Here is a 14,457-nt window from a genome sequence, read left to right as displayed (position 1 = left end):
AAATCTGCAAACACAGAAGTGTTGAGTTTTCTGGGGAGGTGGGTGGGCTGTATTTTTTGTGTTGAGGTTTGTTTTTGTTTTGTTTTTAATCATTGCCAAACTGGATTATTTGAGAAGCCCAAACGGAAGTCTTTGGCAGCCCTGGATTTTGGAACTAAATATGGACTGATTCTCCCACCAAAAAGGTGGGGAATAGTAAAGCAGTCTTATTTCTTTTCCTGGAAGAGATTTATTTGGAAATCTTCTCCATATATGTCTCTCTGTATAAATATATATAAACTTTCGAAAGAAACCTAGATGCTTTGAGCTCGGAATGAGTTTTTCATCTTTTCACAGCTCAGACAGCAACCCCCTTCTCTGTCCAGAATTGTAGAGAAGGAAAAGCACTATTCTCTCGTTCCTCCACCCCCAGCTTAAGATGGAATTAGATCTTGCTTCAGGTTTTCAACATTTATTTTCACGGAAACCAGCAGCTTGTCTTCTCAAAGCCCTCCAAACAAAGCACACAGCCTATGTCATTTTGAGCTAAAAGGTTGTTTTTTCTCGTTTCTTTAAATAATAATAATAATAATTGAATCCTGGATGAGACTTGAGACTGAAATCTGAAAATTTGCAATTTCTGTGGGACTTAACCTGCATATTTGTGCAACCCCTAATCCGGTAACTTTTTAAACTACCGTGCTGGTTAAAGAGATTTTCTCTTTGCCTCTGCTGACATTCTATTTTTGTTTTAAACACAGAAACGCTTCATTAAAGGGCTCAGACAGTATGGGAAGAACTTCTTCAGGATCCGAAAAGAGCTGCTTCCCAATAAGGAAACAGTAAGTATCCATGGACTTTATGTAACTTGTTTGTGTGTGCGTGTTTTATGGCACTCTGCATTCCTCCATTTGATCGTACAAAGCTGTTGCCTTTTAACCCTGTGCTGGGCTTTTAACTCAGCTGCTTCTGGGACAGTTTTCAGAGCTGTTGTGTGCGGGTGTGTGTGCCCGCCCCCCCAAAGCAATAGACTTGAGAAAGTAAACCAGTTTACTTTACCAACGCGTGTTTGATCAGATGGTGCTGGCAGTTTAGGGACGCAGCTCAGACCTAATTTTAAATGGATGATGTGATGATAGTAGTTGCAAGGATAGTCGTTGCATTGCTAAACTTGAAGGCCGTATTGAAGCCGATTCTAATTGCATTTCGAGGAACAGAAGTCTCTGTAGGGTGAGTCGGGGTGTCTGCCCTGGCTGTGTCAGGAGGTTGTTGTGTGTGTGTGTCACTTAACGCTTCGGCCGTTGGCAGATGACAGTTTTTGTTTCGCAGCCGATAGGATCGTTCCTGCCACTACAAAACCAACCAGCTGACAGATTTATTTATTTTTTGCTGAAAATCTTGCAGGTGCCTGCATTAGAGAAAATAAGAAATAGATGCCTTTCCTTTTAGAAAGCAGGGGAGATTAGGATCGGTTGAGGTCTAGTAGTTCCTATCTCTAGAAGCTTCTGTTTTCAGAGCTGCTGGTAGTTTCTGTTTGCCGCTTGTAGAGGGGACAGGCTCCCTTTTTGTCTTTGGGTTAGGAAAAGAGCAATGAAAAACGGCAGGCAGAGGTAGTATTTGTCCCTGGGTGTTTGTTCCATGGGATACGTGCATATTTTTAAAGCAACATCAAGGTGATTGTTCAGCAAATGCTTAAAGAATGGTTTCTCATGGTGGAACCTCTTTGCCACGAAAATGTCGCCGTCTTCATTTCTCTGAACAGAGGCAGGCAGGGAGAGAGTCACTGTGATTGTGAGTCATGGTTTTAATTTAATTGAGTAACTTGGACTCTGAGGTTTTCCTCCATGGTGCGAAATACGACTGTTGAGCTACTGTGTTGTGACACGAGGACCTGTCATCATGAAGGATTAATTGTAACATCACATACACCAGGCAGGCAGGCTTCCTGCAGAGTTTTTCTTGCTTTTTGTCCCCGCTATGGGCAAACGGTTATAAAGGAAAAGTAAACTTCTGCATTTTAATAACTTTCTCATTGGACAAAGGCTCTGGGAAGAAAGTTATATCCTTTTCTTAATTAAAAAAAAACCAAAACAAATGGGCACACACCCTAACAAACATTGGCTTTTCTAAAAATATATAAAGAAATAGGTTGTGAGCAGATTTTTTTTGTTTTACGTATCTAACAAAGTCCTTTTAAATTATTCACTCTCTGCAATGATACGGGGTGTGGGTGTGTGTATTTTTTTTGCAAAGTCAAGTGGGAAAAAGGAGGTTCGCCCAGTCACCCTCGTTGGACTTTGAACTTGCCAAGTCACATAACTTGTGCCCTCCCCTTTAGAAGAAGGGTAAAAGCGGGGCAGGGAAGAGTTACGGGCTCTGTGAAAAAAAGAACTCTGGGTGCTGACGCCACTCAAGCATCACATTTTTATTGTGGGAGGCCTAAACATTTTGTGTTAGAGGAGATGGGGCATTGAAGCCGGAGCTGTTTGATGTCCTGTGTTGGGGTCTCAACTGAGCGTCAGCCTCTCATGCCTCTAGTGGTAACTGATCTGCGAGTAACCTTTGACCTACAATGGGTTGTTTAATCTCTGCTTCCTGTTCTTGCCCACAGGTTTCCTCTTGCTTGATCTTGCCTCCTCAATCAGGCAGAGCTCAAGAATAGGGGTGGGGGCAGGGGGGGACAGAGGGCAGGGCCGGACACAGACTTGCTCTTGTGTGCTTTAAAAAAGACAAAAAATTATGCTTTTAATTTTACAAGCTTTCTTGGTTTGTTTTCTCCTCCTAAAACGACCCCACCCCACCCCCTTTTCTTTTTGTTTGAAATTGTTAAGAATGGGATAACACAGTAGGAAGGGAGGGAGGGAAAGGGCAACCCCACAGTGAAAGTGAATCTAGAGCAACACAAGCCTTGAAGTGGAAGAGTGGCTCTTGTTTGTTGGGATCATGACACAGCTAGGACCAGCTTGTTGTACCCTTGGGTGCAAGTTTCAAGGCATATTTACCTGGCCTTGGTTAATTTAGCTGGTGGTGACTGCTTTGAATTTGACCTTGGGAATGCCAGATAGAATGCATTACAACTGAGGATCTCTCTTTTGTTTTGGACGATATTGTTTGGAGTTTGCTGGAGCTTGTTATTTTTATTATTTAAATACTAAGCATCTGGACCCCAGAATTTTTTTACCTACCAATAGCATCCTTTGACCCAGAACCCAGTCCAAGGGCAGTGAAGAGGAGTTAGTTTTGGTGAGTTGCAGCCAAAGCTAGTCCTACTCAAGAGTAGACCAGCTGAAATTAATGGATATGGCTAACTTAGGCCCATTAAATTAACCGGGTCTTCTTGAGTGGATGTGCCTTCTGCATATTATATTAGAATCATAGCCTTAGGCTAGTATTCTCTGACTTGAGTTTGTGCATGTGTATTAAATGGCAGTGTGAGCTTAAATTCCTTCTGGTTTGAAATTTCCTCATCTTGCAAACAAGTCCACAAAAAATTGCAAGCCTACTATGGGTTTTATTAGCCTGCTTTCACATATGGATGGGATATAAGTGCATTTAAATCATTAATAAAATGAACATGTTAGTCACCCATGGCATAAAGGAGCAGAAGTGCCAAGTTTCCTAATTCTTTCCTTCCAGAAGTCTCCTAGTGGAGATTTCCTTGCCACCGGCAACCAAGCACAATGCTGCAGGAAAGTGCCCTAATTAAGGGGCAGAGAACCTCCTTTGCATACAGACGGTGCCATGACCTCTCCAGGTGGAGATGAGTCTGAAACCCTGGAGAGCCATTGCCAGTCGGTGTAGACAGTTGTGAACTAGGTGGACCAGTGGTCTGACTCATCGTAAGGCAGCTTCCTAACAAAATGAATTTCAATAGGGACAAATGTAAGGTTCCACATTTAAGCAGGAAGAGGCTGCACAAATATATCATGGGGGACACCTGGCTTGCATGTGAAAAGAATCTCGGAGTCTTAGTAGACCACAAACTTAACATGAGTCAACTGTGTGATACTGCAACAAAAAATGCCATTCTAGGCTGCATAGTGTCCAGATCAAGGGAAGTCATAGTCCTGCTCTATTCTACCTTGGTCAGGCCACACCTGGAGTACTTTGTCCACTTCTGGGCACCACAATTTACAAATGATATTGGCAAGTTGGAAGGTGTGCAGAGGAAGGTAACCAAGATGATCAAAAGTCTGGAAGCCAAGCCTTATGAGGAATGGTTGAGGGAGTTGGGTATGCTTAGCCTGGAAAAGAGACAACTGAGAGGTGGTGTGATAAAGGTAAAGGTACCCCTGCCCGTACGGGCCAGTCTTGTCTGACTCTAGGGTTGTGCGCTCATCTCACTTAAGAGGCTGGGAGCCAGCGCTGTCCGAAGACACTTCCGGGTCACGTGGCCAGCGTGACGAAGCTGCTCTGGCGAGCTAGCACCAGCGCAGCACACGGAAACGCCATTTACCTTACCGCTATAAAGCGGTACCTATTTATCTACTTGCACTTAGGGGTGCTTTCGAACTGCTAGGTGGGCAGGAGCTGGGACCGAACGACAGGAGCTCACCCTGCCGCGGGGATTCGAACCGCCGACCATACGATTGGCAAGTGCGCCGTCATATTATTTCCTGTCTTCCATCAACTTTTGACAACTACCAGTTTGCATACAGGGCAAATAGATCCACAGAAGACGCTATCACCACCACTCTCCATGCTGCTCTGTCCCATCTGGAGCGGCCGGGGAATTATGTGAGGCTGCTGTTTGTGGATTTTAGCTCTGCTTTTAACACTATCCTCCCCCATAGACTGGTGTCCAAGCTAGAGACGATTGGACTCCCCAACTCCACCTGTCTCTGGGTTCTGGATTTTTTGTCAGAACGTTCTCAGAGGGTTAGAGTAGGGTCACATGTGTCCACAGCCCTTAGCCTTAACACCGGCTCACCACAGGGTTGCGTGTTGAGTCCCCTGCTCTATGCTCTCTATACGCATGACTGTACAGCCATCTACTCCAGCAACAAAATCATCAAGTTTGCTGATGATACTACGGTGGTGGGGCTCATTTCAGGAGGGGATGAGTCCGCCTATCGGGACGAGGTGGAGCGGCTCTGTGTTTGGTGTGGAGAGAACAATCTGGCTCTTAATACGGCTAAGACCAAGGAATTGGTGGTAGATTACAGGAAGAAAAAGGCGGACATTCAGCCCTTGTATATCAACGGGGAACGGGTGGAGAGGGTGGCGGAATTCAGGTTTTTGGGAGTGACTATGGATCAGGGCATGACTTGGAGCGCAAATACCACTGCTCTGGTGAAGAAGGCCCAGCAGAGAATTTATTTCCTCAGACTTTTAAAAAAGAACAATCTGAGTGAGAGACTGCTGGTGTCCTTCTACCGAGGCTCCATAGAGAGCATACTTACATACTGTATTTGTGCTTGGTTCTCCAGTTGTACAGCTAGGGAGAGGAAGGTGCTCCAGAAGGTCATAACCACAGCCCAAAGGATTATTGGTCACCCTCTCCCACCTTTGGAAGAACTGTACGGTTCCCGTTGCCTTAGGAAAGCAAATAACATCCTGCAGGATCCATCTCACCCGGGATACAGTCTGTTTGCACTACTGCCTTCTGGCAGGAGGTATAGAAACATCAAGTCAAGGACAAATAGACTGAAAAACAGTTTCTATCCAAGAGCTGTGGCCTTTTTGAATGCTGTAACTCGATAGTGAGACCTGGGAGTTTGATGGGTGTGGGTGTGGGTGTGGTTGGAAGGTGGTTTGTTTGGTTGTTGCTGTTGTTTTGCTTTTGTTGTTTTTAAGGGATGGCATCTAATTTCGTTGCACTTGTGCAATGTTGCACTAGTGTAATGACAATAAAGAATCTATCTATCTAAGTCCTAGGCACTGAGGTTTTACCCACAGCGCCACCCGCGTCCCTAGGTGGTGTGATAGCCACCTTCAAATATCTAAATGGATGGAGCCAGGTCATTTTCTTCTGCTCTGGAGGCTAGGACCTGAACCAATGGCTTCAAGTTACAAGAAAGGAGATTCCAATTAAACACGAGGAAGAGCTTTCTGACACTAAGAGCTGTTTGACAGTCTCCCACCAGATGTGGTGGACTCCCCTGAAGGTTTTTAAGCAGAAGTTGGATGGCCATCTGTCATGGTTGCTTTAGTTGAGATTCCTGCATTGCAGGGGGGTTGCCCTAGATGTTCCTCAGGGTCCCTCCCAACTCTTACAATTCTATAATTCAATAGAGCGGGGGGAAAGGACTCCCACATCCTATATATCTACTATATTTGCTTTTCAAGTGTGGCATGGGCACCTCTCGCCAATGCTTGTGGGCCCCTGGTGGGTATGTTTTTATAAACAGATTCTGCATTCTACTCCACATTTTGTGAGCTGGTTGTTCAGGAACCAAGGCTCCTAAGAATATTAGAAGAGCCTTGCTGGATCAGAACAAAGACCCATCTAGTCAAGCATCCACAATCCCACAATGACCAACCAGATGTCTCTGGGAAGCCCAGGAGGAGGACATGAGATTGCAGTAGCCTCGCTTCCCCAGACTTTGGCATTCAGAGATGTGCTGCCCCTGATCCTGGGGGGAAGTGGAGCTAGGGTATCAACATTATAGCTCATAGCCTAATCCTCCATTAATTTGTCTGATCCCCTTTTAAAGTCATCCAGGTTGATGGCCATCACCACATCCTATTCTGAGTTTGGTCTCCTCCTTACAGAAACCAGTGTGCTGAGTCTGACGTAGGAAAACCTGACAATTTTAGAGGATTGGGATAGTTCAGGGCATGTGAACCTTGGAGAGGAAGAAGGGTTTGCATTTTAATTTTCAGTTACTGACATATAAATTAATGCTACACATTTCCTTTGCAAATCAGACTATAAGAAGTTGCCTGCCTGCCTGCCTGCCTTCACATACCAACCTGTCTTAAGTTATTTGCTGCTATTCAATAGCCTGAATGGAAAGAACTGTCTCTTTTTACAAAGGGGTTGGTTTCTGGTCGCCTGGAGGTGATAGTTACTTGCTGTGCTGTTGCAGGTAACTGACTTTTCACCTGCTATTGGTTGATTTTCATGTTTCATTGTCATAATTTGTGCACTCCCCTCCCCCCATTTTTAAAAATTAAATGATAGTTAAATTTCTTGTTGTCATCTTACTTTTAATCTAGGGTTTAAGTAGATCATATTCCTACAGATACGTTCCCTTCATCCTTTCTTCTCAATAAACCAAGGTTTTAATTTTATCGTGCAGCTATTGATTTTTATTTTCTAGCCTGCTCTGTTGCTAGTTCTCTGGGCATGTTACAGTTAAAATAATTTGTGTTCTAATAAATACTGGACCGAAACATCTGTCGGATCTCACACCTGGGCCCTGAAAGGCCATAACTGAGGGTCAGTGACTAAGAATGTATCTGTTTATTCCATTGCTATTATAAAGGTGTGTTGAAAGTAATCCATAATGTTCCCGAAAAGGCAGTGGTACAGTCTCCCTTGGGATTGTACTGCACAAAAATGCCAGAGGAAGATTACATGTTTTGTAAGTGACCACAAAGTAGGAAGTTAGCATGCCAGGGAGGCTGGGACATCTTAATGTGACCTTTCCACGTGCAGAGGGAGAGAGAGAGAGGGGTGGGGGTGTTAGGAGAGCATCTAAATGTGCAGTTGCAGAGGTGAATTTTCAACTGGTACAATTCCAAGGGGACTGTACCACATGCTTCCTCATCCCACCCTTGCATCTGAATTTGTTTTGAGGGATTGGCCAAATGAGCTTTCAGCTTACAGGTTGGGATGAGGTATGATGTCTGGAACCCTGAAGTTGCTGGACAGCACCCAAAGGTGTATTTATTTATTTTTTAAGGCATTATTTCTGTCTCCTGTTTTCCTCCTGCCAAGGGCAGCATTGTTGGGACAGGTTGCCCGGGCTAAACAAATGGCACTTTTAGTACCTTAGGAGGTAAGAATTACCACAGTGTTGCCCTTTACAACTGTCCAGAGTTACTTAATTTTAGATTCAGGGTCCTAGACAAACTGGCATTCTTGGCTCATTAACACTTAATCTAGTGTTACATAATCCCACAATTTGGCTTTCTTAAACAGTTTCTGCTGAAAAGACACACACACACACACACACACACACACACACACACACAAAATGTATTGCAATGCTGCACATGTGGTTTGGAAAAGGTCAAGGTACCATATATACTCAAGTATTAGCCGACCCAAATATAAGCCGAGGCACCTAATTTAACCACAAAAAACCGGGAAAACTTATTGACTGGAGTATAAGCTGGTTCACCACACCACAAACCTCCTGGTGGGCCGGAGTGTGTGTGTGTGCGTGCACGTGCACATGGCAGAGGGGGCTTCTTTCTCCCCTCCAGCCCCTCCCGTCCCCTTGTCTATCTAGGGTGCTGCCGAGAGGCAGAGGCTGGTGGTGGCAGCGGCAGAGGAAGAACAAGCAGCCCAAAAGGGCTGCTTTCGGGCTGCTCGTTCCTCCTCTGCTGCCGCCGACAGCGGCAAAGGCGGCGGCGGAGGAAGGAGCAGCCCGAAAGGATCCTCACTGAAAAAGCTGGCTTATACTCAAGTATATACGGTACAGTGGTACCTCGGGTTAAGTACTTAATTCGTTCAGAGGTCTGTTCTTAACCTGAAACTGTTCTTAACCTGAAGCACCACTTTAGCTAATGGTGCCTCCTGCTGCCGGCGCGCCGCCGGAGCACAATTTCTGTTCTCATCCTGAAGCAAAGTTCTTAACCTGAAGCACTATTTCTGGGTTAGTGGAGTCTGTAACCTGAAGCGTATATAACCCGAGGTACCACTGTACTTTTTTCTTAAGCCCACAGAAGTTTGGTAGGAAGTTTTGTTGGGGTCCTCAGCTCCACCTGTGCAATCTACGCAGGCTGACTGTGAACAGATGCAGCAGTGCATTTGCAGGCTGGCTGGAGTTAATGATTCTCCCTCGTCCCTCCCACCTGCCCCCACTTAAACTGCAAATTTCCTTTAATGAAGGGAATGGGATAATTGCTTAGGCAAGGGCTTTTCACCCCCTCAGTGCAAAGCCCTGACTTCTCTGAACCTCAGACATTCCCACCCCTTTTAACTGTGGATCTCATAACACTTCTTTTTTTTTTTAATGCCGGGAGCAGAGCCTTAATTGTGCATAGACAGTATGGACACAACCCTCTTGCCCTGCTTTCCACAGGAAGTCTTTATTTTTGTGTAGAAGGTTTGTTTCCCTAATGATGAGGCATATTAATATAGCGTCGGGGCCTTGGCTCTTAATTTTCTCACTTGCCATGTAAGCATTTTTGTTGTTGCCACTGCTCTTCAAATACCATACCTTCTCTCCCCCACCTTAATAACTTGCTCTCTCCCTCCCTCCCTCATCTCTCTTCCTGATGCAACCAAAGCTGAAATTTCCCATTAGGGCTGGAATCGGCTGCCAACATAAACAACCCCTGCTTCTGCTCCTCTTCCTTCTGGCCTGCCTCGTTCTGGATATTACAGGAGGGGGAGGGATTTTTCGTTTCTGTGAAATCGCAGGCTGGTCTTCCATTTATTAAGTCAGATAATGGCCTGATTCTGCCCACAACCCTTCTCTTTTTGTATTTAGCCACAGCAGAAATGCTGCATTAAAGTCCATCCTGGTGATCAACAGGCTGTAGGAGTGGTCCTTGGCTTGGCAGGGGCATGATTTATGGAGGAGAGAGGTCCGTCCTCCCCACCCCATCCTATATTTCAAGCCTCATGGATCTATTCCTCCAGAATGCTTAGTTCTTGTGCAGTGCTACAAAATAGCTGCCACAAAACTTCCAATGCACACTGGATTGCGTGTGTGTGTGTTTTTTACATCCATTTTTCTTCGTTTGGTTCCCTTCAATGTAAATATGTACAAATGCAGGCCTCCGAGTCGCGCAATCAATCTTGTCTCCTGAAATCTTTGCCCACTCTCACCCACACAACAGACTGCAACAGTGGGCCTGCTGGTTTGCTCAGAGTTGGCAAGCCATTCGCATATGCTGCAAAGCCATCTCTCCCAGCTTCCCCTGTAAGGGATGTTTCCCCACTGAATGTCTAGTCTACCTCACTCATTTAAACCATTAATCTCAAACACGCTTCGCAAAGACCAGCCTCAGCCGTGATCCAGCAGGTATCTTCTTGTGTTCTTGTGCCATCTAAGCAAGGATCCACACACCACACGCAGACTGTTTGTTCTAGGAACAAACGTAGGGATATGAGAAACAGAGATTTCCAGAACATCCCAAAATTATTAAGTTCTTGGTGTGGGGAGGCCTTGTGTCTTAGAGAGAGAGAGAGAGAGAGAGAGAGAGAGAGAGAGAGACTGAGACTGACAGTACATGTAAAATAAACACCCAGATGTGGGTGGGGAGAGGGAAATTCTCATGTTTGAGTCCTCCTCACCATGAAAGGCTTTCTGCACATGGAAAGATAGCACGTCAGTGAAAATGGTTCTTTCTTGAGCTGGCCTCACATGCCCAAAGCAATACCTTTAGCTCTCCATGTGAACTCAGTTTCTGATGGAAAGGAGCAGTTGAAGCACATGGTGCTGCTGTTGCTCCATTATCAACCATTATCCTAGAATCAATAGAATTGTAGAGATGGAAGGGCGCCCAAGGATTATCTGGTCCAACCCCCCTGCAATTCAGGAATCTTGGCACACAGTACCATGTACTTGTCCTAAAAATTTGACCAGGCTCAAATTTAGTAGTAATGACTTTTGGAAAAAAATTTCGTACCAAAGAAAGATGATGAAAGGTGAACCAGCAGGCATGATCTCTGAAGTTAGCAGAGATTTCTTGAAAGCAGTTAAGCTGAAGGTATTTTCTCCAGATTTTTCTGGGTTCGAAATGGGTTGAGGATCTGATTGTTAAAGCTGATGATCTACCTACTTGTTGATAGCAAGAAGGGCTTTGCTTGAAGACCCGCATTCTGACAACTTGTGTAATCCTGCCATGCGCATAGACTCCGCTTGCTTGTGCTGAGTATGACTTCATAGCTTAAAACTTCAGCCGAGTATGCAATTCCAGTGCTATTTTTGGCCAGCAAGTCTTTGGTTTTCAAGTTTTGCCTTGCACAGGTGTTCTGAATGCGCCTGGCAGGTATGCATCTTCCCACCTTGAGTCTACGCATATCCAAAAGGCTTACAGCCTTGTTTCCACCACATCTACCTCAATGCACTGCTGGATACAGATGGAAAAAAAGCAAATTTGTGCCAGTGGAGGCGGAAAAGTGACATTCCACCACAGAGAGATTGAACCAATCCCTCTGGAGAGATTTCAGTGAGGGATTAAGCAACCAAGACAAGGAAGTACACTTTAATAACATGGAAGTATTAAAAAGAGACAGAAAAGAATTAAACATGCACATAGTTTACTGCATGGGTAGCCAACGTGGTTCCTTCCAGATTTTTTCAGACTGCATCTCCCACCATCCCTGGCTATTTGCCATGCTAGCTGGGGATGATGGGAGTTGGAGTCCACAACATCTAGAACGGGAACCATTGGTTATCCATGCACATAGGAAAAAAAGGATCTGCAGAGAATTAAAAATACCCAGGTTGTCTAGTGTGGAACCATGTCAGCTTAAATTGTTTGCAATTTTCACTGTGACAAAAGTTTACCATTAGCCAAGCTGCTTATTGGAACAGGGTGGTAAAGATATTTCTGAGATGTTGCATGCTGGCTACACTTGTTTATGGACTTTCAAAGACTATGATGGTGAGCTCAGTTGAGTTGGAGGCAGCCATTTGATGTGAGAGAAAGCAAGCGCCTGTCCCCTGCAGCCTCCGGGAGCAGAGCCAAGTTCTTTAACCTCTTGGCTGCTGCCCTGCTTGAGTAGCCCCTCCCGTGCCCCGAAATATATTTCCAGATGCAGTTGTCCCCGAAATCATAAAACAGGAGCTGGCCTTCTGGTGCCAACATTGGATTTTGTTAGCTCTTGTTTACCACGGGCAGTAAATCAAGCCAGCTATTTATGCAGCAGCTCTGTTTTCTAGTTTACTTAGGAGATTGAAACCATGGTGTTTGCTTTTGTTCATCAGGTTTACTGTGTGCTAGAAGTAAAATATTATTGCAAGCAAGAGGGGAGCCATTAGCAGATTGCATCTTGCCTGTGCTGTGAGCCAATGACTCTGCTGCTGGTTTCTGGGAGAGGAAGGTACTTACTTGGGAGAGCAGAGCCAATTTCTGTAGGGGAAATCAATGCCCTGCTGCCTGGTTTTTCTACTCTCTCTCTCTCTCTCTCTCTCTCTCTCTCTCTCACACACACACACACACACACACACACACTTTTAAAATTTTGGAATGCTCTTGTTTCCCCCCAGTAATTCCTACGTGGTTCCTCATATTGTTACATCACCCACTATATATTTTGGAAACATGTGCCTCTGCCTTCTATGCTGGGGGTTCCCAGACTGTGATCCCCAGTGGTCTGCGGCATGTCTGTGAATTTGTGGTCAAAGATGGGAGGCGGCTTATCCAACACATTAACTATTCATGCTGATTTTTAGTTGTATTTTTATTGATTCTTTTATTTCTTGTATTGTATTTTATTGTCATACAATGTGAATTTTGTCGACTGTACAACTGTGTTTGGGTCCCTTTTATCTGGAGATCCCTAAGGACTGAAACAGCAGTCTTAAGGCATATGCTTTGTTCCTGTGACTCTTGTGGCCATTAGGGAAGGGCCTTAGGTCAGTGATATTGCACATGCTTGTCATGCAGAAAGTCCCAGTTTCAGTCCCCAGCAACCACTGGTACAGCTGCTGCTGCCAGTCTTTGTAGACAATACTGAACTGACTCATTCTGAGGAGCTTCCTTTGGCATGGCCAGCAGGCTGTATAAACTTGGAATCTTCTGCCATCTCCGGGGATATCCCAGTAGGCACATAAGTGGACTCTTCAGCAGACAAGTCAATATGGAAACATCGTCCTGAGAGTAGGAAGTTTGTCAAACAATTGCCCTCTGAACCATCTTCAAACTGTGCTCCCTCATCACTTGCTGAAGAGGTGCTCCCTCTGTTCCTGGGGAGCTACAGTTGGCCCTCTGCAAATCTCTCTTTTTATATTTCAAGCTGATCCAGTATCTTTTGCCCGCTGATCTCTCCACTTTCAGCTAAGATAAGGAAGACCTAAGCGGCCCTTTTCTCTTTCACCTGCCCCAAAATGTGTGCCCATCTCCTGCACAGTTTGAGGAAATAAGATGCACGGTCTTAGAAGTATAATGCAGTTTCAGCTTTTTAGGCAAGTCTCCTTCCTTCCTGTTTCAAACATCTCAGCTTGACCCTTGAAGCATAGTTTGCATTCCTGGCTGGTAGGGAGGATCCTTCAGCTGTTTGGCTACACACCAGCGGAGGCCTCTGCAGTTAGTGAGTGGCCTTGTTAAGGCTCATTGTAGGGGTTGTGCTTGGGCAAAAACTGTGCCTTCATAAAAAAGCTTCCTTAGATCAGCTTTTGACAACCTGATGCCCTTCAGATGTTTGGGCCTACATCTCTCATCAGCCCCAGCCACCACGGCCGTTGGGAGCTGTAGCCCAGAGCATCTGGAGGGGGCTAGGTTAGGATAGGTGGCCTTAGATGTTCATGTATTACAGTGATGGCTAAACTTGGCCCTTCAGCTGTTTTGGGACTACAATTCCCATCATCCCTGACCACTTGTTCTGTTAGCTAAGGATGATGGGAGTTGTAGTCCCAAAACAGCTGGAGGGCCAAGTTTGGCCATCACTGATGTACTATATTACATAGCCAATTGAAATAGCACAACATTGGAGAAGAAGCTGTGTCTTTTGGGTGTGGCCAGCCTCAACATAAGGGGTAAGGCACCTTTCAGAATAGGCTGGCACCATCTTGATTGGTGCCAACCTATTTTGAACACCTGGTGACATGGAGACTAAAATAAAGTCCTCTATCGGCTTTTTTTGAAAACATTTCCTCCCTTCCTAACCTCTCATTTTCTTAGGGGAATAAGGAGAAGAAGGGAGGTGAGAGTGTGTAGAGAGTTTGGCAAATACGCATCTCCAGCATGGCTGATGAGCCAGCCCACAGCTTGCCCAGGAGACTTGCCCCGGACTCTGCTCTTTTGAGGATGACTCTCATTGCCAGTAGTGGCTGTTGGCCATTGGGACTGTTAGGACTGAAGGCAAGGAGGCTAACAGTAGGTGGAGCCAGAGTGAATGACAGGCAGAGCTAACTCTGGCTTTTTGCCTCCAACCACCTCCTTCCTGAGACAACCCCACAACGAAGGAAGAAAAGAGAAGTGACAGTCAGTGCTGGGCATGGTTGAAAGTAAGTCAGGCAGGTGGGAGCTGAATTAGTGGGCACACGGAGGTTGGTGGGGCAGTGCCCCATTTGCTATGAGGCAACAGCCTCCACTTCTCCTTGCGCCAGCCTGGGACACCCCATCCGCTTTGTTGCACAGAACATCCTTTCAGTTGTTTTGGAATACTTCAAGAAATGCTTCCATTCT

The 14,457-nt window shown here is 45.4% G+C and overlaps 1 protein-coding gene across 20 annotated transcripts in view; it reads left to right on the top strand.

Annotated features, from left to right (window-relative positions):
• RERE (arginine-glutamic acid dipeptide repeats) overlaps positions 1-14,457 on the top strand; it is a 358,060-nt gene that overhangs the window by 279,143 nt on the left and 64,460 nt on the right. For all 20 annotated transcript variants that reach the window (XM_082229762.1, XM_082229757.1, XM_082229756.1 and 17 more), the window contains one exon: positions 741-821. In XM_082229762.1, the coding sequence (XP_082085888.1) occupies positions 741-821 (81 nt within the window). The remainder of the gene's footprint in view (positions 1-740; positions 822-14,457) is intronic.

Source organism: Podarcis vaucheri, assembly GCF_965113315.1.
Source record: "Podarcis vaucheri genome assembly, chromosome: 7".
In the NCBI taxonomy this organism is placed as follows: Eukaryota; Metazoa; Chordata; class Lepidosauria; order Squamata; family Lacertidae; genus Podarcis; species Podarcis vaucheri.
This window is presented reverse-complemented; position numbering and strand designations above follow the sequence as displayed.